Source organism: Bubalus bubalis, chromosome 2, assembly GCF_019923935.1.
Source record: "Bubalus bubalis isolate 160015118507 breed Murrah chromosome 2, NDDB_SH_1, whole genome shotgun sequence".
Classification (NCBI taxonomy): domain Eukaryota; kingdom Metazoa; phylum Chordata; class Mammalia; order Artiodactyla; family Bovidae; genus Bubalus; species Bubalus bubalis.
In genome coordinates, this window is record NC_059158.1 from 4379580 (window position 1) to 4406157 (window position 26578).

General features: G+C 57.5%; 1 protein-coding gene across 9 annotated transcripts in view; it reads left to right on the plus strand.

The window, feature by feature from the left end:
* RREB1 (ras responsive element binding protein 1) overlaps positions 1-26087 on the plus strand; it is a 166414-nt gene extending 140327 nt beyond the window's left edge. For 8 of the 9 annotated variants that reach the window (XM_025265440.3, XM_006044781.4, XM_006044782.4 and 5 more), the window contains 5 exons: positions 6551-6740; positions 7572-10431; positions 16127-16288; positions 20939-21739; positions 22757-26087. In XM_025265440.3, the coding sequence (XP_025121225.3) occupies positions 6551-6740; positions 7572-10431; positions 16127-16288; positions 20939-21739; positions 22757-23268 (4525 nt within the window). In that variant the 3' untranslated portion in view covers positions 23269-26087. The remainder of the gene's footprint in view (positions 1-6550; positions 6741-7571; positions 10432-16126; positions 16289-20938; positions 21740-22756) is intronic. The other variant, XM_044926744.2, reaches the window with a different exon arrangement.
* The last annotated feature ends 491 nt before the right edge of the window (positions 26088-26578 follow it).

The window sequence follows — 26578 nt, forward strand, 5'->3', positions numbered from 1 at the left end:
TGGGCACTGCCTCTCTCCGGCCCAGCACTGGCAGCCCCCGGTCCTGCCATCTGTTCCTTTGAATCCCGAGGGCCACGATGGAAACGTGGCTCCCTCTGCTGCGTGCTGCCCCGGAGGCCTTTCTCTCCCCGGGACCCCCAGCCCAGCCCCTCCTGCCTCCACCTCAGCCTCCCCACACCCCTCGTGACGCTGCAGGTGCCGCCATGGCGGGTGGAACAGACAAGCCTCAGACAGCGGCCTCCCCCTCTGCTTCCAGAAGCTCCAGCTCTGCAGGCCCCCAAACCTGAGCCCCCACCCCCACCCCAGTAAACTGCTGCCCCTGCCCTGGAAAAGAGCATCCTCGTGGGAGGAAGGAGCCCACAGTTGGAGGAGTGGGGTGCCCTCCCAGCATTCTGGACCAAACGGGCTTCCTTTCTTGTCGAAGCACCGGCCAGCATGTGCTGGAATTCAAGTGTTCTGGGTACAGCGGGCCCTGGTGAGCTGCCTGGGGCACAGAAACACTGCTCCTGTGAGCAGAAGGATTTGGCATTCACATGTAGGTGATCGTCCTTCTGTAAGACGAGGGCAGGCAGGATGTCCATATTAGTTTTCATCCCTGAGTTTTCGTTAAGTAATCTCACCTTTACTTAAATTTGTCTTCTTTATGGCAGTCTATTTCAGTGTGTGGCTTGAAAAAAAGAAAGGTTTGTTCTCTGAAGAGTGGATGGAATTTTATTACCTTCTTGAAGCCCTACAGCTAGATACACTTTCCCCCATTAAATGCATTTATCTTACTGACAGCGAAGTGAGTTTCCACTTGGAAAAGTCACCCTCAGTTTCCAACTTTGGGCCATCTCTGGTGCCAGAAAATCCACACGCAGCCTCTCGGATCTGTACGGTCTCCCTCTGGCGCGTCGTCAGATCACTTGCAAAATGAAATTGTCCTCCAGCACCCCCTCTGCTGTGTCTCCAAGCACAGTTCCACTTCACCTAAATATTTTACAGCGTGCTGTTCATGAGTTCCTGGCAGGGTTGAAAGATCCCCCGCCCCCCGCAAACCGGGGGGTCAGGGGAGAGTGCTGGGGACCACCCGACCAGAGGCTGTGGCCCTCATGACGGCGCCAGGCCCGATTGAGGTCAGCAGCCAGCCCCAGGCCCGTGTCTGCAGCCAGCAGGGCCGCCCGCAGGTTTGCAGTGACCCCCACTGGACCGCCAGAGGAACCGAGTGTCTGGCTGACAAAGGCAGCCTAACCATCTCTGGGTGACGTTCTTCTGCTGTGGTTTCATTAAAGTCTGTCCACAGACAGAGGTCCAAGTGTGACAGAGGAGGCAGCGCTTTTCCCCCAGGAGGGTTCTTTCCTCTGTTCAGCCAGCCTTTCGAGGTGCTTCAGATTTCAAAGCAGGGTATTGTGCTTTTTTTCCTCTGCCACTTTTTGAAAAGTTTGTTTGTGAGATGACAGGCTGTATCGTATCAGAAGTGGAACAGGAGCACCTTGGTTGAAATCCTGTGGAAACAGAGGTGTGATGTGGTGGACGGAGGGCTCGTTTCATGTCATGAGGAGGCTCTGAGTTGGAGCTGTGGCTCCAGAGTGAAGTGTGGCGGAGGGCTGCTGAGGAAGGAGGCAGAGGGCACGGGGCAGGGACTGGAAAGGGCACGCATTCCTCCCAGGGCATCCCCAGGTGGCCCAGCGTCAGGGGAGACCCTCTGCTGTTCTGTGAAGTTCTCGAGTGCACAGGACGGGGCATCCCTTTGAAACTGAAATGCCACGTTTTCTGCATTTTTGTGTTTGCTGGTAGTTTCCAGGAAATGAGTTATGGTTTTTTTGTTCCTAGCATGGTAAAGTAATGGAGAGGTTTGGTCTGGTACCTTGCAGTTGTCCAAGCATAGTGTTACCTTTGTTAACAGAGTAACTCTGAAGGTGCCCACATACGGATGGGAGAGAACAGGGCTCTGCAGCAAGGGAGAGAGCTCTCCCAGCCTGCAGCCACAGTTGTCCAGATATTCCAGACCTCTTGCTTACTTCTCACTGTCATTTATTTTCCCAGCTTGTCTGACATAAGAGGCACCTGGTGTGCTTGCTCACCTGCAGATTCCTGGGTCCCTCCCCTAGTTCCTCTGATGCCAGCCCATCCGCCGTGGCCCTGGGAACCTGGTTTGCACAAGGTCCTGAGGGAGTCTTATCTCAGCCACGTCTGGGAAGTTTTTCACAGCAGGCAGCTGGAATACAGATGAAACAAGCTGTCCAAGGCCACCCACTCTGACTCCCCGCTCCCAGCGTCTGGGTCCCATGCCCAGGCCCCACCACTCCGCACCCACCTTCCTTGAGGATGCGGCCTATGGCTGGCACCGAGCGCTTCTGCCACGTGTGTGCTGAGCACCCATCATGCGTGGGACTTGGTCCCACGTGCCAGAAACGGGAGGGGATTGAAGGTCAACAAGAGAATGGAGGAGGAAATAGATATGCCTAGATAAATTCACGGGTGTGAGAGCGGGCAGTAAATCCGCATCACCACCTTCCAAGGCACCCTCATCCCGTGTGACCCATGTGTGGTGCCCCACATGGAATGCCAGTACAGCCCACACTGAGGCCGTGGTCTCAAAAGAGGAGGGTGCTCAAAAAGATCTCTGGGGCACAAGAGCAAAGTAACAGGATTTTTTTTTTTTTTTTTTTTTGCTCATCCTCTAAAATTTTCTATTTTTATATTTTAAAATATTCCTTGGAAGAAAAGCTATGGCCAACCTAGACAGCATATTTTTTTTTTTTTTTTTTAGACAGCATATTAAAAAGCAGAGACATTACTTTGCCAACAAAGGTCCGTCTAGCCAAAGCTTTGGTTTTTCTAGTAGTCATGTATAGATGTGAGAGTTGGACTATAATGAAAGTTGAGTGCTGAAGAATTGATGGTTTTGAACTGTGGTGTTGGAAAAGACTCTTGAGAGTCCCTTGGACTGCAAGGAGATCCAACCAGTACATCCTAAAGGAAATCAGTCCTGAATGTTCATTGGAAGGACTGATGCTCAAGCTAAAACTCCAATACTTTGGCCACATGATGCGAAGAACTGACTCATTGGAAAAGACCCTGATGCTGGGAAAGATTGAGGGCAGGAGAAGGGGGCAACAGAGGATGAAATGGTGGGATGGCATCACCGACTCAATGGTCATGACTTTGAGTAAACTCCAGGAGTTGGTGATGGACAGGGAAGCCTAGTGTGCTGCAGTCCACAGGGTTGGACAAAGAGTCGGACACAACTGAGCAACTGAACTGAACTGAATATGCCTGGTACACATGCATGCAAATACATGTGTGTATATAAATACAAAAATATACATAACACACACACATTTCTCAGACAGCAAGCCTATTTGCGACATGTGCTTAAAAACCTTTCAACTCTAAGGTTGAAAGTCCAAGAGTGCACCCTCTGCCCACGCCCACCTGCTCACCTGCGGTTGACGTGCCGGCTGCTGAGAGGATTCTCTCTCCCCAACCTGTTTATGTCAGTAATGCTTGTAATTATTTGCTGTATAAGCCAGTGAATTTTTTTTTTTAATAGTCTCTATGAAAACGAAGTTGGGCAGACTTGCACATAATTCATATTCGGTAGGTTTTGTAGTTATTTGTTTTTCTGTCAAATGTAGGGTGGACGAGACCTGTGTGAACAGGCGAGAGGATTGATCATGAGAACCTAGGTGCTGGTTGGGTTTGGTTTGCAGAAACCTCAGTTCTTGCTCTACCTTAAATCGTCTAAAGCCAGAAAGCAGAGATGTCGTATCACAGCACCTCACACCGTGAGAAGGACATCGATCTTCACTCGGTGGAACTAGACCTTGGCCCCCAGAAAAGACGGGTGAGGGAACAAGCCGTGGGCTCTCGTTCCACAGTAGGTATGTTCTATAAAGGTTCCAGGAACGCAAAGTTAGCAGGCACTGGAACGTTGTTCTTGGAGGAAACGTGGGGTTTGTTTCCTGCAAGCCTCTGCTCACATTTTCATGTAGTAATCAGTACATAAACTTGTTTTATTAAGTGTATTTCTGTTTAATATAATACCATTGACACGTGACCACTGAACTCAAACAGCTGATGGCACTGTAGCTCATCTCACACACGTATTTTTCTCCACAAAGCCCGTCACGGGCTTCCAGCTGTTGGGGACACTGAGCGGCACTCAGCACTGCTCTTGGTGACCATTTTAAACAGAATCATCAGGAAGAGGCCCTGAAGCGCTAGAGAAGTGGCGGGAAAGAGACAACGAGAAGGACACTCGCTTACAGTCAGAGCTGAGCATCTCCTTGACCAAGCCCAGCGGGGAACATGTGTGTCGAGCGGCTGACTCCTCCCACCCTGTCCCAGAACATGCCACAAAAAATGTGGGTTTGCAGATTTTAGCAAGGAGGCAAATTCACAAAGACGGAATCTGCAAATAATAAGGGTCCACTGAATGGGTTGAGTAAAATAATGTGCATGACTTTTTTTAAATGAAATTCCCACCCCACCCCCTTTACCTGACTTTGCTCGAGGAGCCTGCCTCCAGCAGATGGAGCGCGCCCTGCTGTCTTCCGTCGCTGAGCGGGGACAGGGCCTCGACTTCCAGTGTGATGGGGCCATCACACACTCCCTGGGTTGCTAGGGGGCTGTGAGCTTAGATGTTGCGAGGTCCTGGTGCTGGTAAAGATTAATTGTAAATACTCTGCAAATATTCTACACAAAATATATGTCGTCAGTGGTAATGGTTAACTAGGAGGAGGGAGCCATCGTAGACCTCAGGTGAGACGCCCAAGGGCCCGCCACAGACAGCTCCCTGTCTTCCTTACCTCTCACCTCACCTACCAGAGAAGGCACAGACCAGCTTCCAGGCCGTACCTTCACCTGCTCCAGGCCTAGACAGGACAGAGAGGAAAGTTGATGATGTGGGGTCGGGGGAGGGGGGCAGTGGGGCGGGAGAATCTGAACAGTGGTAGGAAGCAGGGTCCGGGGACACGGAAGCTGCGCTGTGCCGGCCACAGCTGCGAGATCGTTCCACACCTAAAGGCATCAGGCTCCCTGCGGCCATCACTGCCCCCAGGCCTTTATCACCGTTGGTGAGCTTAAGCAGCAGCCCCTCGAGATGGGGTTGTGTTCCGAGTGGCTCGCGGGCACCCACTGTGCTAAATTTAACAGAATGATAACACTGAATCTCAACAGTGAGAGGCTAGGCGTGTCAAGAGGGTGGGAGGGTGGAGACACAGGACCACGATGGCTGGGCCATCACGGCCCGACACAGGAGTGGAGCTGCACAGACTTGGCGCTGCCTTGGTGCCACCTGTGAAGCTCAGCCGCTTCACAGGTGATGCGTCATCTTTGGTTTGCAGAGAATTTCAAAGCCAAAAGAGTTTCCCCTCAGGTGTGTGCAGTGTCAGCTCAGGCAGGTTGCTGTGCCCCTCTGTGCCCCAGGTTCCTTCTCGAAAGGCAGGGAAAAGACCTGCCTGGGATTTCTGTGGGAGCACGTGCGGCTGTATATGTGGTTGGAAAGAGGTGCTGTCCAGGGGGACTGCCTGTGATCCTGGGAGCACCCCAGGTCTACACTGCCTGACACGGCTGAGCCTGTGAGACGGACCCCTGTGACTGGGGATGTTTCGGTTCCATTTAAATGAGGCTCTCATGGCGTCTGTATGCAGTGCAGGTCCAGAGGGTGTGGGTGATGTCCTCATGGTGGTTGGGCTCAGTGAAGACCTAGGAGCCTGATCTGAAACGTGGCGGAAACGGAGATACCATTATATTATGAAGTGGTATTTGTGATGCATCCATGTGGCCCAGGCCAGGTCAGGTGTATGCGATCGTCTCTGAGGTGGAGCATGACATTTCTCTTCTGGTGGAGTGCATTTGTAAGAGCCTTCTAGGGTAGGGAGCCAGTTTGGTGGCAGGGGAGGGTGGGCACGTGAACAGGGCTGGCATCTCGGCTTTGCTGCTTCCAGGCTGCGTGGCCTCCACCGCGTGGCCTCCACCGCGTGGCCAGCTGTTGTCGCGCCTCCGTGTTTCCCTCTGGAGGATGAAGGTCAGGGGGTGTGCTGCCTCTGTGGGTGCCCTCGGGAGCTGTAGTTACTACTCAGAGGCCAGGGGCATCGCAGCGGGACTGCACGGCCACCGTCACCCACTCCAGTTGCGATGGAGGGCTCGATCACCGTTTCCCCCGGTCACACATCAGGGATGCTGCTGTGACGGCTCCAGCTGCTGTGGAAATCCGCGTTTTCTGGCTTCCGAACATTTCTGATCATCAGAATCCACGGAGCTGGGGGTGGGATGTGTTCACTCCACGTGATGTAAATGCAGGTTAGAGCAGGTGGCCTCAGGTTCCCAGCCCTGTTCACACCTGTGCCGTCTGCACAGACGGAGTGCCGGGGGCCGGGAGGACCTCTTTTTTTTTTTTTTAAGGAGTTTGGTGTCGCTCAGCGGGAGCTGGTTGGCTTCTTGACATCACAGCCTCTTTATTTTGCTCGCTTGAAATGAAGCAGGAGGAAACCCCACGCGGCTGCCGGACGGGCAGCGCCACAGCCGCGGCCGCCGCCTCACGGCCTGTGCTCTCTCCTGGCAGGTGCGACGTCTGCTGCGTCACCTTTCGCACACACCGCGGCCTGCTGCGCCACAACGCACTGGTCCACAAGCAGCTCCCCAGGGACGCGGTGGGACGGCCTTTCATCCAGAACAACCCCGCCATCCCCGCCGGCTTCCACGATTTGGGCTTCACCGACTTCTCCTGTCGGAAGTTTCCCCGCATCTCTCAGGTACGCCATCGGCCAAGGCGGGACCCAGCTTCCCCACCGAGGCGGGCTGTCCTTAAGACTCGCTGCCCTTTGGGCTCGGTCTGCCCCTCACAACCCTAGCTGAATTGAGTCTGTATTGTTAACAGTGGTTCTTTAACATGCATATCACGGCTAAATATCTCTGGCATTGTAGTTTCTGTTCAAATGTTCTGGGTCATTCTTAGCCTGAGCTGCATTCCTTCTCTGCTTATAAAATACCTGCCAAAGCTACTTTGGCGGTCATTCTTTCAAATTTTTAAAAATCGAGGTAAAAGATACCAACAGTGAAATTCTTCAGAAGCCCCAGGCTCAGTGTCTTATTCTGTATGTATACACTCATGTGCATGCATCTGTGTGCACACACCCACATGTACACGCATGCATACATCCGCGTGTGTACCCACGTCTATACGCTCTTGTAGCCCCAGCTGCCACCCCCTCATTCTCCCTGGATGCCCTTTCCAGGCGGTGCCTGTCGCCCACAGTCAGAGGAAGCCCAGTCTCCACTGATGGCAGGGAGTTACCATCATTTAGGTTTGTAGGGACCACGTTTTTAAAGAGAGAACCCAGCCTCTGTGGTGGTGGTACTTCATGGCACTTTCCTGCCACTCTGCCCAGAGGCCCTGGAGACTGCCTCCCTCATTGGGCAGCTGGGGTTCCTAAGGTGCTTTGTAGCTGGTGCTCCTTTCTCAGGCCGAGGGGTGTTCGCGGGCAGGGGAGGGTGGGCTCCCCTGGGACTGGGATAAGGGCCTGGCCAGGCCTGCAGCGCAGCCGGGAGCAGTTGCTGACTCCTCTCTGCCGGCTTCCCCGCAGGCCTGGTGTGAAACGAACCTGCGCAGGTGCATCAGTGAGCAGCACCGCTTCGTCTGCGACACGTGCGACAAGGCCTTCCCCATGCTCTCCTCGCTCGCCCTGCACAAGCAGACGCACATGGCTGCCAACCAGAGCCCGGATCGGCTGCAGGCCAGGGCCCCGCCGGGCAACGACCTGGACCAGAAGGTCTTTCTGGCGGTGCTGGGGCTGCAGCACGCGGAGGACATGCGGCCTGCGCCGGCGGAGGAGCCGCCGCCAGACGACAACCAGGCGATCCAGCTCCAGGCACTGCGGTGCCAGCTACCTCAGGAGCCCGGCTGCGCCGGCCTGCTCAGCCTGGCCCCCTTCGACGCCGCTGCCCTTGGCGGGGCGCTTGCCGTCCTCCCGGCCGCCGCGGACAGCGTGAAGCACCTGGCCCTGCAGCCCTTCCAGAAGGGCTTCATCATCCAGCCCGACAGCAGCATCGTGGTGAAGCCCATCTCCGGGGAGCCGGCCATCGAGCTGGCGGACATCCAGCAGATCCTGAAGATGGCTGCGGCCGCGCCGCCCCAGGTTGGCCTCCCGCCGCTGGCCAAGGCGCCCTCCGCGCCACTGCAGGCCGTCTTCAAGCACATGCCCCCTCTGAAGCCAAAGCCCCTGGCCGCACCGCGCACGGTGGTGGCCACCTCCACGCCCCCACCCCTGGTCAACACCCAGCAGGCCTCCCCCGGCTGCGTCAGCCCTAGCCTGCCCCCGCCGCCGCTGAAGCTCCTCAAGGGCCCGGCGGAGGCGGCCCCCGCCGCCCACCTGCTGCCGCCCAAGTCGGGGGCGCAGCTCTTCCTGCAGCCGCCGCGCCTCGAGCTGCCTGGCCAGGCTGAGGTGAAGACACAGCTGGAGCAGGACAGCCTCCTGGAGGCGCTGCTGCCGCTGAGCGTGGAGGCCAAGATCAAGCAGGAGATCGCGGAGGGGGACCTCAAGGCCATCGTGGCGGGCCCCGGCGGCAAGAAGGCGCCGGCCGTGCGCAAGGTGCTCTACCCCTGCCGCTTCTGCAGCCAGGTGTTCGCCTTCTCGGGCGTGCTGCGCGCGCACGTGCGCTCCCACCTGGGCATCTCGCCCTACCAGTGCAACATCTGCGACTACATCGCCGCCGACAAGGCCGCGCTCATCCGCCACCTGCGCACGCACAGTGGCGAGCGGCCCTACATCTGCAAGATCTGCCACTACCCCTTCACAGTCAAGGCCAACTGCGAGCGGCACCTGCGCAAGAAGCACCTCAAGGCCACACGGAAGGACATCGAGAAGAACATCGAGTACGTGGCGAGCAGCACGGCCGAGCTGGTGGACACTTTATGCTCCCCCGACACCGTGTGCCGGCTGTGTGGCGAGGACCTGAAGCACTACCGTGCGCTCCGCGTCCACATGCGCGCGCACTGCGGCCGCGGCCTGGGCGGCTGCCCCAAGCCCCGCAAGCCCTTCGAGTGCAAGGAGTGCAGCGCCGCCTTCTCGGCCAAGCGCAACTGCATCCACCACGTGCTCAAGCAGCACCTGCACGTGCCCGAGCGCGACATCGAGAGCTACGTCCTGGCGGCCGACGGCCTGGGCCCCGCCGACACGCCCGCCGAGGCCCCGGGCCGCGCCGACGAGGGCGAGCGCAAGCCCCTGGCCGCCTTCTTGGAGCCCCAGAACGGCTTTCTTCCCGCGGGCCCCGCCCAGCCTCTGCCCGCGCACGTTGCCGTCAAAGTGGAGCCCGCCAATAACCTCGCCGCTGACTTCAACGAGCCCCTGGACTTCTCCCAGAAGGGCCTGGCCCTGATCCAAGTGAAGCAGGAGAACGCGGCTGCCTTCCTGAGCCCCTCCGCCCCCTACGATTGCTCCATGGAGCCCATCGACCTGTCTATCCCCAAGAACTTCCGGAGAGGAGACAAGGACGCGGCTGCTCCCGGGGAGGCCAAGAAGCCTGAGCAGGAACCCGGGAGCAGCGAGCAGGCCTCCCCGGGCCCACCAGCCTGCCCCACGCTGCCAGCGGCCTTGGGCGCCAGCGGGCCCCTGGAGAAGCCAGGGGTCCCTGCCGCGGCATCCTCGGCGGCCAGCCCTCTGGAAGCCGCAGCGCTGCCCCTGCAGGGCCCCGTTCAACTCGCCGTGCCCCTCTATTCCTCAGCCCTGGTCAACAGCTCTCCGCTCTTGGGCAGCTCAACCCTCGGCAGCCCGGCCTTGCTGCGGCCGCTGCGCCCCAAGCCCCCCCTGCTCTTGCCAAAGCCTCCCGTGACAGACGAGTTGCCCCCACTGGCCTCCATCGCCCAGATCATCTCATCTGTGTCCTCGGCCCCCACCTTGCTGAAGACCAAGGTGGCCGACCCGGGGCCGGGAGGAACCAGTGGTACTGCTGCGGCCTCAGATGGCATCGGGGGTGCCCTCCCCAAAGCCACCACCGACATCACCAGCCCAAAAGAATCCAGTGACTCACCCCCCTCTGCCAACAGCCCAGAGGCAGCCTCACCCACTGAGCAGGGACCAGCCGGCTTGTCGAAGAAGAGAGGCCGGAAGAGGGGGACACGGAGCCGGGCACGCAGCAGCGGCGGGGTGGACCTGGACTCCAGCGGGGAGTTCGCCAGCATCGAGAAGATGCTGGCCACCACGGACACCAACAAGTTCAGCCCGTTTCTGCAGAGCGCGGAGGACGACGCCCAGGACGAGGTGGCCGCAGCCCCCGCAGACCACAACGGGCCCAGCGATGACGAGCAGGGCAGCCCTCCCGAGGACAGGCTGCTGAGGGCCAAGCGCAACTCATACGCCAACTGCCTGCAGAAGATCAATTGCCCGCACTGCTCGCGGGTCTTCCCCTGGGCCAGCTCCCTGCAGAGGCACATGCTGACGCACACCGGTAAGAGAGTGGGGCGAGGAGTGGGAGCCACGGCGGCCCTCCTCCCCACCCGACTCCCAGCTTGCCCTCCTCTTCAGTCCCAGGAGTTGGGGGGCTTGCTTGATGGCCCAAGAGTCTGTAACCAGAATGGCCTGTCTCCGTCATCTGGGCCCCCAAGGGCGTCTGGAAAAGGGAGGTGTTGGGGGTGTTTTCAGGTGCGGTGGTCCTGGGCCATCTTGTCCCTTGGTTGGGAGAAGGCAGCTAGGGGAACAGGGACTTTGACAGAAGAATTTGCATCCCATCCTCAAGGCAGCTTTTAAAACTGCAAACATTCTGTGACGTTCTTTTGACTGCTGTGTATTCTAAAGGGAGATATTGCAGATTGTGCAGCCACTTTTCAGTTCAATGAGGCAATCACACCTTCTCCTAGTTATCATGATCATCAGTGTCAGACTAGTTTTAGAATTTAAACATTTTTTTACTTGTACTAAGGTGGATTGTTCCAGAGAAACATGCGAATATATTCTTCTAAGTAACAGGTTTAAGTTGTCAAACAGATAGCCCCAAAGTATTTTTCAAATGTTTTCATATATTATAAAGAGAAGTTTAAGATAAGAAACACACTTTAAATAATTTGACTCCAGGTAGTTAATGGTCAAGTGACCAAGCAACTTCCATCTTAATTCTGAGTCACTGAAGATTCAAACAGGATTTATGTCTTTGAACTAAGGGCAGTTTGGGTGAGATTCTTAACCTTTTGGAGATGACCACCCAAATATAAAGTGATCGGACCTGAAACAGAACAAAAGAGTTGTACGGTACAAGATTGCCAGATAAAACACAGGACCCCAGTTAAGTCTTGGATTTCAAATAAGCAACAGATGGTTTTTAGCGTATGCATCTCCCATGCACTGTTTGGGGTAGGCTGAAGGGGGACATGGGGAGGGGGCAGCAGAGCCGTTGCGGGTGACGGGGGCCCTGGGGGGCTTCAGGAGGAAAGTGTTTCTTAGAAGGCACCCCCCACGGCAGTCTCTCTTGCCACCCTGTTGGGGTGGTGCCCGCCTGTCATCTGCAGGGTCTCTGAGAAGTGAACACTCCTCTTCCGACTTCTCAGCAGCCAGCTGGTCGGGTCTGAGGAGCTGGCGCTGCCCGCCCACTCACTCCTCCCCCGGCGCCCCGGGCCCAGCAGGTCCCCCCGACTCTCAGACGTTCTGTTCTCTTCCCGGCAAGCCCACAGTCTCCCTGAGAGGACCGTGCGGCCGGTACTTCCTCTCCAGACTTGTGCCAAGTCTCTGTAGGCGTCTGGTAGAAGTTCCCTTCAAGTGCCCAAGCGTCCTCTTGGTTTACGATTTGGAGGCGGGGGCACGGAGCAGGGGAGAGGGGAGTGGGAGACGGGGCAGGTGGGGGCAGGCAGGACCTTGTTTTCCCTGCTCAGTCACCGCACCCCCGAGCGCTCTGTCCCTGTCTGTCTGCCCTGTGTTGCTGCTGTGGGCATCGCGGGCCTCGTCTCTGGAGGGCGGAGCAGCTGTCCAGAGCTGGTCTTGGTGACAGGCCATGAGGGCCATGCTGTCCCCATCTTGCCCGGAGGAGACCGGGGCCCAGGGCGGGTTGAGTGATTTGCCTGCAGGCGTTCAGTGGTGGTCCTGGGTTGGGAGCCTGGCCGGGTCCCCTGCCGCCGCCCCTGCCCTGTCTGAGGATATGGGGGCCGTGTGTGTCCTGACCCATCCCCAAGGCACAGGATGGGGAGGTGGTTTGAGACAAGGTGCAGCATGGCTGTGGACCCCGAGCTGCTGACAGGATGGTGTTAGCCACACACTTCGGCCCAGACAGAGGCCGGCGCCCCCGTGGGCTCAGTTACCCTCCTCTGCTGTTTCACAGCCTCAGCTTCCAGAGGCAATCTCTGCATCAAGCTGCCTAGTGATTTTAGAGAGTGTTCAGCAGCAGGGACAGGGAATTCCATCATCTCTGCAGGATCTCCCAGACATGTTTGCAGGCCATCCCGCCACCTAAACAGGCAGCATTAAGCAGCCCAGAGGCTGAGTGTCCAGCTGGGGGTTCACTGTTGCTCAGGCAAGGGGCGTGTGGTCGCAGCCCTCTCTGCGTGACTCGGGTTCTAGGAACCGTGTCTCAGGAGGAAGCTGGCATGGCTGGTGCACTTCGTGACCTGGCGTGGTCTCCACTCACAGCTGCTTCCTCCTTCCGCTCCTCTGCTGGCCCGAGGCATCTAGTTGAGGGGAGCCGCCCTGGTTCCTTCCTTCTCAGCCTGACCAGTCCGCCTCTTCAGAAGATGGCTCACTGGTTTCCGCCTTTTCCCCTCGTGCGCATCCCGTGTGTTTTCAGGCTACAGGTACAAGAGACAGTGCCAGAAAATGGTTCATTTCAGCCCCACCCAACTTCCTCCTGCTGAAATGGAGCGTCGGGACCCTGTGAGGGCTGAGGTGCCTCCAGCTCTGCCGGTCCTAGTCCCTGGCCTCACCCGCTTCCTCGTGGTTCGTCTCACTGATGTTTCTTCCAGCCTGGATCCCACCTACCTTTCCCACCCTCTGTTCACAGATACTGCGTTGGGGCTGGAATCTGTGGGATGCACGCCTCAGTGTAGAGTGCGCTCCCAGTGGGATGCACACCTCTGTGGAGAGCGCGCCCAGTGGGATGCACGCCTCTGTGGAGCGCGCGCCCAGTGGGATGCACGCCTCTGTGGAGAGCGTTCCCAGTGGGATGCGCACCTCTATGTGGAGAGCGCTCCCAACCTCGCTGGGGTTTGACTGCTTTTCACCTTCTTAGGCGGCAGCTCTGGGAGCGTCTTCCTGGCCAGCCCTGCGTCGTCTCTGCCCAAGCCTGAAAGAAAGAGACCTGGGGCAGTAGGGCGATGGAGAGCTGGCTGAGGGGGTAAAGCCAGGTCATCACACTTACTCTGGGTGTTCACCCTTGATTCCCTCCTGCCCTGCCTGCCAGACAGCGCCATGTGCCTCTTGTAAAATTTTTCTCTTCATTTCTTGGCTGTTCCGACACCGCGAGTGTGGGTCGCAGGGTGTCATAGGTCTTTGGTGCAAAGGTGCATTTGGTGTCAAAGGTCTTTGGTGCCTGTGGTCACAGGTGCGCTTAGAAACAGCCCTGCTAACGCAGTCTTCTGTGGCTGTTACCAAATGGGTAAAATCATCAGATACCTTCCGCATGGGTCACCAGTCAGCAAGGCTTTTCTGAAGACTGCAACAATAAAATACGAGAAGGGTTTTTGTTTTCCTCTGTCCGTGCGTCTGGAGGGCACGCTGCTATTTAAAATGGGTGACTTATGCAGTGAAAGGGGGACTTTTAAAGACTCCTGTTGGTTGTCACTTTGGGAATCTTCCTAATTGGATACAGTACTTCCAGGTCATTGAGTTGGTTTCTAAACTTAACCTTAGCATGAATCTTCCTCATCATGAGATATCCGCCTGGCTCTTGAAACCGGCTGTAAAAGTGAAGCGTTTACCAGTGTGGAGATCGTAGGGTACCTCATATAGTAGGGAGAAGCAAGAAGCCAGCCGCTCTGTGTGAAATCAAGACCCAGATTACAGCTCACAGTCACAGCTTCTGACTTGTTTTCTTCTCAGGCCTGTTTCTCGTGTTTTCACACTGGCCTGACTCAGGGAGACTGTGATTGTTGCCTTTGGAGAATGAAATGTTAAAGGGAAAATATTGTCTTCTTCCTTACAACAGAGCCTAAATAATTATTAAACATTAGGTTTGACATTTGGTGAAAAGAAGTAATTTGAAGGGCACACACACACACACACAAAGAAAACATTAAAATACCTGACAACTCGTCTTCACACAAAAAGCATGATTTTTTTAACATGGGAATTTTTATAAATTTAGCACAAAACATCTGGAAGGTTTGCGAAGCAAGGGTTCTCCAGTTCATCCTCTCAGGCCCACGTGGAGCTCCCTAGAGTGACTGTTTTTAAAATTTGCGGCTGTGCTGGGTCTTCATTGCTGTGCACGAGCTTTTCTCTAGTCGCAGCGCGCGGGCTGCTCTCCGGTCCTGAGGCGCTGGCTCCTTGCTGTGCTGGCCTCTCTGGTTGCAGAGCGCAGGGTCAAGGCGTGTGGGCTCGGGAGGTGGCTGCTGGACTCCAGAGCGCAGGCTCAGTGGTTGTGGCCCTAGGACCTCATTGCTCAGCATGTGTGTGGGACCTTCCCGGACCAGAGATCGAACCCCAGTCTCCTGCACTGGCAGGCGGATTCTTTACCGCCAAACCCCCAGGGAAGCCCTGCACATGACTAGTTTCTGATTCCACTTACCCGTCCTTCTAATTGCACTGTCTTTGATGGTTCTAGACATCTGTATTTAAAAATCTCTACCAGCAGTCTGGAACCATCTCTCAGAAGGGAGTGGACGTCCCTTTCTTTGGCTACAGCTGATGCTCAAACTTGGGCTGTGGATTCAGGCAGTGCGAGCCCTTCCTGTCCTGGGAATCTCGGCGCCAGGCCCATGTTGTCCATTCTCCGTGTGTGGGCTTGTGTGCCTTCACCGGCTCTGGGGCCTGGTGATGCGCGTCGGGATCGAAATGGAAGGCCAGCCCCCATCGGCGGGTCGAGGGAGCAGTGCTGGCTGGCTGCCTGCTGTGTCTTGCGGAGGGGTGGGGGGGTGCGCGGAGGGTGTGTGTGTCTGTCTGACTGGGGTGTGTGTGTCCAACCAGGGCAGCCGTGGGGTCATGAGATAGCAGCGAGGCCTGTTTGTTGCTATACAAAGCCTTTTCCCAGTGACCTTGGAACGTGGCAGCTGGGGAAAGCAGAGGACTCCAGTGAGGCAGGAGATGATAGCACGCCCCGTGCCCTGAAGCCCACGCCCTCCCTTCCCTGCCCCCCTCTTCTTTCCTTCTCTTCCTCCTCACTCTGTGCCCTGGCTCTGCCATGCGTCCATCCTTGCAGGCGCAGATCAGGCGCCGTGGAGCCCCCAGAAGGAATCCTAACGGAAGGAGGGGGCGCTGGTCACAGCAGATAGTGGCCAGGTCAGGCAGGTTGGGGGGGCACTCGGGGACCCAGCTTCTTCACACTCGGGGTGCTGAGTGGAGCACGTGGTCTCTGGGGAGACTCGTCCCTGCTGGCCCCTCATCTCCCACCGGCAAGAGTGTAAAGTGAAGGGGCAGACCCGACACCGCCCCACCCCCGCCCAGGCCGTCTAGCTGGCTAGAGCCACAGGACCCTTGAGCAGAGGTCGGGCGGGAGGCACCCTGGGAAGTCTAGGACTCAGCTCTTCCTGTCCAGGTGGGCGGGTCAGACCCCTGGAGACCCCCAGGGGTTCAAGATGGCCCTCCATCCTGTTCGGTGCCCCACGTCTGCGGTGCTGCCAGGCTGGGATGTGCGCTGGCATCCTCGCTGTGGCGGCCACGGGCGGGGGCCTGCGCACGTCCCTCCTCTCACCTCTGTTCTTGTTATTATGTAAGATTTTTTTTTTTAATTGTGAGATTTATTTTAAAGATATGTGTCTTGCTTTCATTGTTAACTTTCAGTATTTTAAAGACAAATCCCTTATCCCACTCAGGATGAGGGAAGATGATCGTTTGCCTTATTGAAGTTCTCGGTGTACATTTCTTACTGTGTTTTGTTTATTTTCTTGAAAGGGGTGGGGGGTGGGAACCAATGCCAGTGATCCCCGGAGAAGGAACCGGAAGCAGACTTTCCTTTTTCGCTGCAGTAGAAAGCCAGGTAAATATGTATTTTTTTTCCCCCGATTCAGGTCAGAAACCCTTCCCTTGTCAAAAATGCGGTGCCTTCTTTTCCACCAAATCTAACTGTGAACGACACCAGTTGCGCAAACACGGAGTTACCGCCTGTTCCCTGAGAAGAAATGGGCTTATCCCCCAGTCAAAAGAGAGTGATGGAGCCCGTGATAGCACAGGTAGTGCCTCCAGGCGGTGGAGAGGGGCGCCCTTAGCCGCCCGGCCTCCCTTTCTCTGCAGGAGCCCGCGTGTCCCAGCTGCTGGGGAAGGTCTGACCTTCCCCTCCCCACCCCCCCACGCCTGTTCGTGCCCTTTGCCCCCTAGAGCTGGGCGGTGCGGGAGGGTGAGCAGTCCCGCTCTTTGTAGGAACACGTCTGAGAGGGATGTGGAAGCGCTGGGCTGGTGTTTTGGGAAACCCCAGCGGGGCCGCGTCCTACAGGGCAGGGATGGGCCGGCTGGGAAGGTCCTGCAGGAACCCGCGATGCCCCGCCCCCCACGGGGAGGGGCCGGCCAGGCGGAGTGTTTTCTTTTCAATAACTCTCTTCCCAGTAAAAACCTTAGTCTTGTTTGAGAAAGCACTGTGCATGTCCTTTCTCTAATCCCATCTCCGCTTGCTCCGAATCCGGGTATTATTCTCGTGTGCTGATACGCGCTTCCTTCCTCCAGCCCTCCAGAGCAATTAACGGCTGCCCGTGCGTCCCCCGCCACCTTTTTCCCTTCCAGCTTCTGTATTTACTCATGTTCTCTGTTGAGTGCCTTCCATTATCTCCAACCGCTGGGGGTTTGTGTCCCTCACCCCCCGAAACACCACCAAGCATCGCTGCCTGTGGGTGGCTCAGACGCGGGGCCGGGGGGCTGACGCTGAGTAAGTGTTGCAGGTGTGGGTTCAGTGTGACGGATGGCGAAAACTTGACTTTTCCCCATTTTTTGAAGCCGAGGAGACTCCCCCCAGGTGTGTTTTCCTACTGTTCCTGGTCACTGTGTCCCATGCTTCCTGCCCTCAGACTGAGTGGGGCGGGGGTCCCCCTCTCCTGGGAGTGAGCGTGGACTAGAGGGCCGCCTCTAGCCCCCGCCCCCGGCCGCCTCGTCAGTGTTGTCAGAGACGGGGAGGGGGTGGGTGCGGAACCTCTTCTCGGGGCCACGCCTCCCCCCAGCCAGTGAGACGCCGCGCCCTCGGCCGTGGTCAGACCCTCCGGCTTCCAGGCCCACGTGACTGGCCAGGATCTGCGAGTGGAGAGGAGTCCGGGCGCCCACGGAGTCGTGCTGTGACTGCTGCCCTCGGGCCCCTGGTGCTGGGTGACCTGCCATTCACCCCGCGAAGCTGGCCACTGGGCTGGCAGGCGCAGCTTCGTTGGGACGGCCCTGCCAGTGTCTGAGTCTCGGCTGCCACGTCAGGTTCTGCCCGGCCCCACTCTCGCAGCCCATCAAGGTTCCCAGGGGGCCGCGGGGCACCCTTGGCGCCCACGCTGGAAGACGAGTCTTAAAGTGTAACAGCCACGATGCATACTTTGTGTTCAGCATCTTGAGCTGTGTGACCAGGAAGCGCCCACCAGGGCTCCTGCAGACACGAAGCTGGTCTTAGCCTCGGGGCAGCTCCACGTCTTCACGGTGGGGGTGCTTGTTGTATAAACTGCAGTTATGAGTTTGGTTTTTCCAAGTGCCACAGTGCCCTCCTCACCCCGACCCTGCCCGCAGGGTGTATAGGTTTCTTTTAAGGGACAAAGCCTCTGGAAAAAGAAAATTCAGTGCGAGTTGTAACGAAAAACCAGCATAGAGAAAATACAGGTTTGGTGTAATTGTGGTCACAGTCCGCGGTGAGAAAGAAGGCTGAGAGAAGACGAGATGAGGGTCGGGGAGCGGGAGCTCGGTGCTTTCGAGAGCTTTTCATACCAGGTGAGGGTGATAGAGGGTGGAGGTTTCTTTCAGGCTCCTTCCCATGAAGTGAAAAAAGTCAGGCTTTGGAGAAAAACCATAAAAACATAAAGGCAGGAAACAACCCAGGCCGTTCTTGAGGGATTTCTAGGTTTATATGCCTGGGTTGCGTTTTTCGGAAAAATCCCAGAACATGTTTTGCAACATAGGTCTGACTTTCTCAATCACAGGAGGTCTCTCATCGCAGTGCGCCCCAGATTTTCCCCAGAGGAACGGGGACAGTGCTGGGATGGGGCAGTGTTAGCTGAAAGGCACGTGTTGATCATTCAGAGCCAGGCTGAGACTGAGGCACACTTTTGTCCCCGCGGAGGATGCTCCTGGGTCTTCCTCAGGTGATGCTTGTCGCAGCCTTCCGGTTTGTGGGCACCTGCGGGTGATTCTTCAAATCAATGTTAGCCTGAAGTTTTTCGGGTTTTTTGGCCGGGCTGCGTGGCCTTTGGAATCTTAACTTCCCCGACCAGGGGTTGAACCAGGGCCCACCGCATTCAAAGCCAGGGAGCTCCCCAGCATGGGTGTTTTGAAACTGTCGCTGCAAGGCGGCCCCCTTTGCTGCCCTGAAGCCCCTCATGCCCGTGTGGGCCGGGCCCCTTACTCCCGGCCTCGCCCCTGCCCAGGCAGATGGGATGTTTAGGTCGTAGGTTGTCAGCTCAGTTGGAGAGCGTGAGATTTCTCAGAAGAGTAGATGCTTACTTGTTCACTTGACACGGAGGTCTTCCCTCTCACACGAGAGGAGCTTTATCTACGAGTGCCTTCAGAGGCTGTCTGCTTCCTCTAGCAGTTTTCTTAGATTTGCGTCACAAACAAGGGCCTGGCTGACGGGAACAGAAAATGTTTAAAGCCGCATGGCTTACAAAAGTCACCAGCTCAGCCGCCTGCATTTTGGGGAGAGCGCGTGGTGAGGAGAGCGAGGTCCGCGTAGGGCCTGGCCTTGCACGTTGCGCGTCCACGAGACCCAGGAGGTTAAGTCCGTTGCGCTCAAGAAAAAGCTCTTGGAGTGGCTTGCAACGGGAAGGGCCCGGCTACTGAAAACGCCCCCTGGTGGGCGTCGGGCAGAAGGCGGCCAAGCTCCCCCGAGGAAACGAGCTGGCCTCCGCTGCCTTCAAAGAGAGCATCACCCCCGCTGAGGAAGGCCCCGCGGTCAAAACACTGATCTGAGCATGTTGACTTGGGTTTGGTTTCAGAATTCACTCAGTTTATCATCTTAAATATATTCTACTGCAGTCGAAATCTTAAATAACCCATGTTCTTTTGGTGAAAAAGAAAAATAGTGATTAGTGGAACAGCCTAGAATGTTCTGACAGGAAGTAACCACACACAAACATATACCCCTTGGCTTCCCCCCCACACCTTTGGTTTTAATGTAACTACCCACCGAACCAATAAATAGGAAACCAAGCATTCTGTACTTTTTTATTTTGAAGTTTACACCAAAATCCATTTAAAAGGTGCTCTCCGAACAATTAAAGAAAATGAGCATCTGAATTTTCCTTGGAAAATGGCCTAGATGTTGGTGTGGATGTGTATATATGTATGTATCTCGGGAGTCTTCTTTAATCTTTTGGGTAATTGCAAAAAGCCATTTATTGTCAGAAATTTTATACTCAGCCCACAATTACTTGCTTCCTTCTGAAACCTTCTGAGATACTTGCACAGAGGCTGCCAAAAAGTAGTCAGAGTGAAACCAACGGAGAGAAGGAAGCGGGAGAGCCGTGTAGCGGGCCTTGGTGGGGCCGATGCCTTTGCTTTGCCGCCAGCCCAGGGCTGCCCTGATCACAGATCACAGCCCTGATCTCTGCCCAGATCACAGAACCTGTGCCTCAGGCCGGCGTGGTGCCGGTCTGCACACGGCAGGGGAGGGGCCGGGCTCGGTGTGTGAACCCGGGCTCAGAGAATGGGCCTTGTGAGGGCGGCGCGAGCCGTGTCTGCCGCAGAATGGGTTCTGTCAGCCTGCCGCCGCAGCGGTCCCCGGCCGTTGTACTGTAGTTAAAAGTTGGGCTCAGCAAGCTTCAGCTTCACCGTCAGAGCTCATGATGGATAAGGGGCTAAGACCTTGTTCGACCAGAATGGCAAGGAGATGGTGCTTTTGATCAATACCGTCATCTCTTGGGTGTCGACAGTGTTCCCAGGGGGCCCGCCCTTAAGAAGGCTGATAGAAACCGGCGGACTGTCCACATCTGGTTTTGCTGTGGAGAGTGGACAGGTAGTAACCAGTCGAGAGATAGGAAACGTCTCCGCTCCCTACCCGGGTCCCAACAGCAGCCAGGGGGCCCGCACACCTGACAGGTGTGCATGTGTCTCCTGTTGCCCGCGAGCTCTCCCGGAGACCAGCCGTCAGGTGGGAGCGTGCGGACCGCAGACACCGAACCCTGGCTCTGCCACGTCCCATGAGCCCCTAGATCCCGTGGAGGGGGGGTGGGTGGTTGCTGGTCCTTTGTATGCTGCATGTGTATACGGCTCTCTGCTCTGGAAAATAACTTCTCCCGCTCGGCTTCCTCAACCTCCCTCGCGCTGCGAGTCTCTGGAATGCGCCCGCTGTCCTCTCGCGGTCCTGTCTGTCTGCCCTGAGCCGCTCGCCCGCCCCTGGGGACCCGGAGCATCCCTGTGTGTTCCCGTGGGGGGGTGGAGGGGGGCACCCGGCTCCAGGGGTGGAGGGGAAGGTGGGGGTCGCAGGCGCAGGCAGCCTGGGACCCCAGCCTGTGTGTGCGCCCACGTGGAGGCTCCCTTTTAAAATTAACCTCAGATCCGCCTGGGGGATGCAAGGGGTGACGAGGATTCGGGTGAGAGAAACCCTTGCTGGGGTTTGGGAGACAGGCCCCGAGGGGTGGGTCACGGGCGAGCCCTCGGAAGGGGTGTTTTTGGGGGCCCGGGTTTCAGCCTGCCCCGTGCTTGCTCCGCAGACAGCCAGTCGGACGCAGAGGCCTCGGCGGCTGGCAGCGAAGTGCTGGACCTCACCGCCCGGGAGCTGCCCGCGCCAACCCCGGAAGGCGCCTCGGAGCCCAGCCCGGCCGCGGCCCCGGCCCCGGAGGACCCCCCGAGGGGCGCGCAGGAGGAGGCAGAGCAGGTGGCGGCGGAGGAGGACGTGCATCCGGAAGAGGAAGACGCGCAGCCCACGGAGGAGGAGGAGGGGGAGGAGGAGTGCGCGGAGGAGGAGCCGGCCGAGGCCGCCGACGGCCCCGAGGAGGACACGGTCAGCAACAAGAGCCTGGACCTCAACCTCGCCAGCACGCTGATGGGCTTCAAGCTGGCCGAGGGCGAGGCAGGCGCGCAGGACCACAAGCACGCCTGCCACGTGTGCGGCAAGAGCTTCAAGTTCCTCGCGACCCTCAGCCGCCACCGCAAGGCCCACGACCGCGAGGAGCCCAGTGACGAGAGCGCGCCCCCCCGGGAGCACGAGGGGCCGCACCCGGCTGACCCTGAGCCCCCCGCCCCTGAGCCCCCGGCCGAGGTGGAGGCCACACCCGATGCCCCGGCGGAGAAGCAGAGCGAGGCGGCCGAGGGCCCCTCGGACGCGGACGGGGACGGGGAGGGCCCCGCTGAGAAGATACCGCTGGAGAAGAGTGACGACGACAAGAAGCCAAAGACAGACACGCCCAGGAGCGCAGCCAGCAAGGCAGACAAGAGGAAGAAGGTGTGCAGCGTGTGTAGCAAGAGGTTCTGGTCCCTGCAGGACCTGACCCGGCACATGAGGTCGCACACAGGTGAGGGGGCGGGGGGGGGCGGGGCGTGGGGGCGTGGACGGAGCTGGCGGCCGCGGCCCCGGGCACACTGGGCACGCAGAAGGCCCGTCCTCTTAACACCCAGAGGGCACGGGGAACGGCAGTGGTGTTTTCCAGAGCCTTCTGATCAGCTTCTTTGCCCTCTGCACCTCAGTCTTCCTGTCTCTAGAAAGGGGGGTGATGGCTGCCCTTGTCTTCTGGAAGCTTCCAGAAGAATACGGGTGCCAGGAAGGGCTGCGGGGTGGCCCAGGGAGCAACAGTGAGGCGGGAGTTGAGCCGGGCTCGTTGCACCTGGGCCTGCACGCGGGGGGTGGGGGGGGGGGGGGGGGGTGCAGGGTGCCCGTCAGCCAGCTCTAGTTGCCCGGACCTGTGCCGCCGGGCTGATGGGGCTAAACCGAGAGGGCACCTTCTCGCTCCCCGGGCACAGCCCTGCTCCTCCTGGAAGCCACCACCTGTGGGCTTGAGGTCGCAAACCCCCTGCAGGGGCCACTGCTTGGGTAGAAAGGAGGCCTGGGCACCCTCAATGACGCCTTGCCCCACCGAGCAGGAAGACACCCCCGTGTCTTGGTCTCCGCTTCCCTCCACTCCCGATGGCTAAGGAGGTTTCATCCCCTGCCGAGGCCCTGCACTGGGCTCCCAGCAGAGGTGTTCATGGGCTCCGGCCAGGTGGTTCCCTCAGCTGCTCTGTGTCCAGGCGCCAGCGTGTCTGTAGCTCTGATTCTGCAGTGGGGCCAGCCCTGGGGCCCTGTCCGGCACCTGTGTGCCCGAGGGTCCCGGGTTGGGGGTGAGAAAGCAGACCGGACCGAGGCTGAGGAGAAGCTCTGTGCGGCCCTGCTCCCTCTCCTGTGCTGTGGTTGGGACAGAGGAGGCTCCTGTAAGCGGACCGGGGGCTCAGCGGTCCACCACGCTACCCCTCGGGCCGTGGCTGTACGTGGGCGGAGCTGGGCAGTGGTCGCGGGCGCCCGGGCTCACAGCCCTGAATCCCTCTCGGTTCCCCAGGAGAGAGGCCCTACAAGTGCCAGACCTGCGAGCGGACCTTCACGCTGAAGCACAGCCTGGTGCGCCACCAGCGGGTCCACCAGAAGGCCCGGCACGCCAAGCGCCATGGCAGGGACAGCGACCGGGAGGAGCGCGCCGAGGAGGACAGCGAGAGCGAGTCCGCCCACAGCGGCGCGCACCCCGTGTCGGAGGGCGAGGGCGACGCGGGCCTGCACACCAGCGCCCACGTGGCTCTCACGCGGAGCCGGAGGGAGAGCCTGGCTGCCAAGGACGCCGGCCGCCGGGAGGAGCGGGCGGCGGCGCGGACGGCGGGGGCCAGCCAGGCTGCGGCCGGCAGGAGCACGCCCAGGGCCTCTGCCGCAGGCAGCCCCCTGGAGCCGGCGCCCCAGGGCGACCCCGGCCGGGAGAGCCCCGCGGGCCTCCTGCAGGACCTGCTGGAGCTGCCGGGCCGCAGGCCCGCCCACCCTCTCTTGCCCACAGCCGACAGTGCCGCGCTCCTGGGCCTGGAATGACGACCCGGCCCGCCCCCCAGCACGCAGACGAGAGCCAGCAGAGCAAAGTGCCCTGAATCTGCTTCCCGAGGTGCCCTCAGTGCCCCTTGGCTGCTGGGGGGCCAGAGAGAGAGGGGGCGGTTGCCCCCCGGGTGCCATCGCCTTACAGATCGCGGGGAAGGGCCGCACCAGCGATTCGAGTGCCTTAACTACTTACAGCCCTTGGTGTCGTCCTGGGTGTTGTGTGTTTCCAAAATGACTTTTTGAAAAACAAATATTTTAATGAATTATTTGGAGAGGACCTTTTCATTTAAGCATTAACATTACCTTCTGTCTTGGTGTGTGTGAGCTTGTTTTTGCAAATCTGTGATAGTCACGTTTGTTCTATGAGCTGGAAACAGACGAAAAAAAAACATGCCCTTGGATACCTATGGCCAATAACTGGAAGAAAGTGACGCGAATTCCATGTAAATTCCCAGAGGAAATGTGGATAAGATGCTCATTTCTCAAATAGACTTTTTTTTTCTGTTTGCTACATGGTGGAGCTGTAATCTGGTCCTCGGTGTACTGCAGGATGTGGTTGATGAAGGTTTCCAATTTGGTTCAAGCCAAAACCAGGAAAGGTTCTAGCTTCGACCTGGGACACATTTCCACTCTCAGCGTTAGACATGCCGTTACTGCTGCAGTTTCCAGACAGAGGAGAGTCCCCCTGGCAACTGAACCGGCGGAAAACATGCATAGATGTCATATATCTGATTCCTACCCCCAACCCCCACCCTTTTCGGTATATGTATTAATAATATTATTATTATTATTATTATTTGTAGTTCATCAGTTTGCTGGTCTCTGCAGTCAGCAGAAACAAATGGGCAATATTTGTCCTGGGAGACCGGGGCCACCCCCGCCCGGCCTCCCCTCGCGTGAGCGTCCGCCCGCAGCCTCTGCCAGGCCCCCTGGGGCGGCAGGTCTTCTACTGTACTCAGACACGCCTCTCTTCTGTGACTGCAGCACCCAGCAGGGGCCCCGCGGTCCTCCGCCCGCCCTGGGGGGCCGGGGGCAGTGGGGAGGGGAGAGGAGGCGCGGTGGGCGCCGGGGCCTCCAGGGAAGCCGGGCGGCAGGACCCGTTGCTCGCCAGGTCTTTCTGCCAAACCCAGCCCAGGCCTCACCCACCGGCGCCCCCGTCCTTTGCAGAGCGAGGGAGTTCTACTACTGGTAACAAAACTGCACACGGGAGACGGAAGAGGGACGTACGTTTCCCTTCCTGTAATCTGGGGTTGGTGCTTGAAGAGAAACACGTGTCTCTAGTTTCTGGGTCGCCCAAGCCCCTGGGCGCACAGAGGTGGATTTTCTTTTCGTGAGCATCGTATGCAGGCAATAGACCCCCTCACTGTAGCTGCCAGCAGTGACTGGAAACTGACCCTACTGTAGCTGGGCTGTGCTCAGCGGCCTGTCCTCTAGCCGGGACCCCCCGGGACCCCCCGAGCCTCAGTGCCTCAGGCGCCCCCCCCCCGGGACCCAGGGCTCCTCTGTCCTCAGACCTGTACCCACCACAGGGACCCCCGCCCTCCCTTCCTCACCCACTCCCAGTGGCCAAAATCCAACCGCCCAGACTTCAAAGGAAGCTGTGTGTTCTTGACATGATGAAAAAGCGGTATCTTTGCATGTGAAAGGCGAAAGGTTGAGGTATATTAAGATTTTTAACTGTATTAGGGATGTGTGAACCAGTTTCAAAATGAGGTTTTATTTACTTTAGGTGAAGATGAATCAGAACCAATGACCACCCCCCCCACCCCCGCCCCGACCCTGTATCACTTCATACCAAGTGTGGTGTGCTTACCTAAAACCAATTCATTCATCCCTTAATTTTTTATGACGATTGTTGTTATTTTCATTGTTATTATTATTATTTGGGTGTTTTGTTTTCCTTTGCAGCTCTCCACACTAAAACTCGGAACGTTGTGGGGAGAAGCCACGAGTTAACTCTGCGCTGGGGTGAGATGTCGCCGGAACCAGCCCGGCACTGCGGCCAAGGCTGCCGCTCGCAATAATCACTATTGATTTAAAGCTTTATTTAGCCTTCATCTGTACCCTCGTAGTCGATAAGGTCTTGCCACATTTTATTAGTGAGGTTGAGAGATGTATCATCTGTTTGTTGTTCTGTCCCCTCCCCCAATATTAAACTGTGAAATTTGTGATTTGTTTAATCTCTGGGTGAATCATAGCTTAGTTTGCATGTCCAGCTAATTTGTTTCTATACATTTTGTTTGATTCTTTTTCTCCTTCTCTCAGGGCTTTTACAAAAAAAAAAAAGAAATATATATATATGGATCTTCTGAAAAGTTTTTTGAGGTGCAAGTTTCTCTCTTTTGTTTTTTCTCTTTGATTTATGAACATGATGCTGAGATTCAATCACTACATGAAACTCCCGGCTGTGAAAACAAACGAAAACCGGGGGCTGTTTTTCCCACCAGCCCCCAGAGGAAGCTGTGTGGCAGTCGGACGCCCGTTTGTTTCAGAAAGTCTCACCGTTCTTTCCACGCTCTGTTCTCTCTTTCCTCCAAAAGGAAGTTGATCCTGGTGATTTCAGCCCATGCATTAAACAGGAAACAATAATAAATGTGTAGAATTCATATTTTTCTAAAGGGAACTTAAAAAACTGCTGCTACATGTTGTGTACAAAACTGGTTTATGCCACATGAACAGAGAATCACAAGTTCGGTTTTGGTACTTCTCGTCCCTCTTTGTATCCAGTTGTATAGTACTTCCAGATTCAAAATGAGAAGAAACGCTGTTCTGTATCAAACCATCTACAAGCAATAAATGTTATATTTTAAAAACGGCAGGTTGCTGATCCTGCGGCCATCCTTTGATTTGCTGTGGTCCTGTGAGCTCGTCCCTGACCCGGGCCGCTGCCTGTGGGGGGTGGGGGTGGGCGTGGGGGGCCATCGTTGTACGTGGGCGTCCGTGGCGGGGGGTGGGGGAACCTCAGGCCTGCTTGCTGCCTGCTGGGCACCTGGGGTGCCCACAACAGCCCTCACCCAGGCAGCATCTCTCAGCCTCGGGCCCGCGTCCCCGCTCGCCCGGTGGGTCTCTTCGGGGCCCCGAGTGGTCGGCAGCAGCAGCTCAGGCCTCGCTCACAACAGCTGAAGCGGGGGGCTGTCTCTGGGCCACGACCCCCTGGACACACTGTGCTGGTCCTCCCCCTCCAGTCAGGCTGTGTGGGGTCGAGTTGTCCCCTGGGCGGAGAGCTCCCGTAACTCAGACCTGCTGGTGTGCACAGGCCAGGGGCCTGGACAGCATGGTGACTCCAGGGTTCGGGGGACAGAGCCGG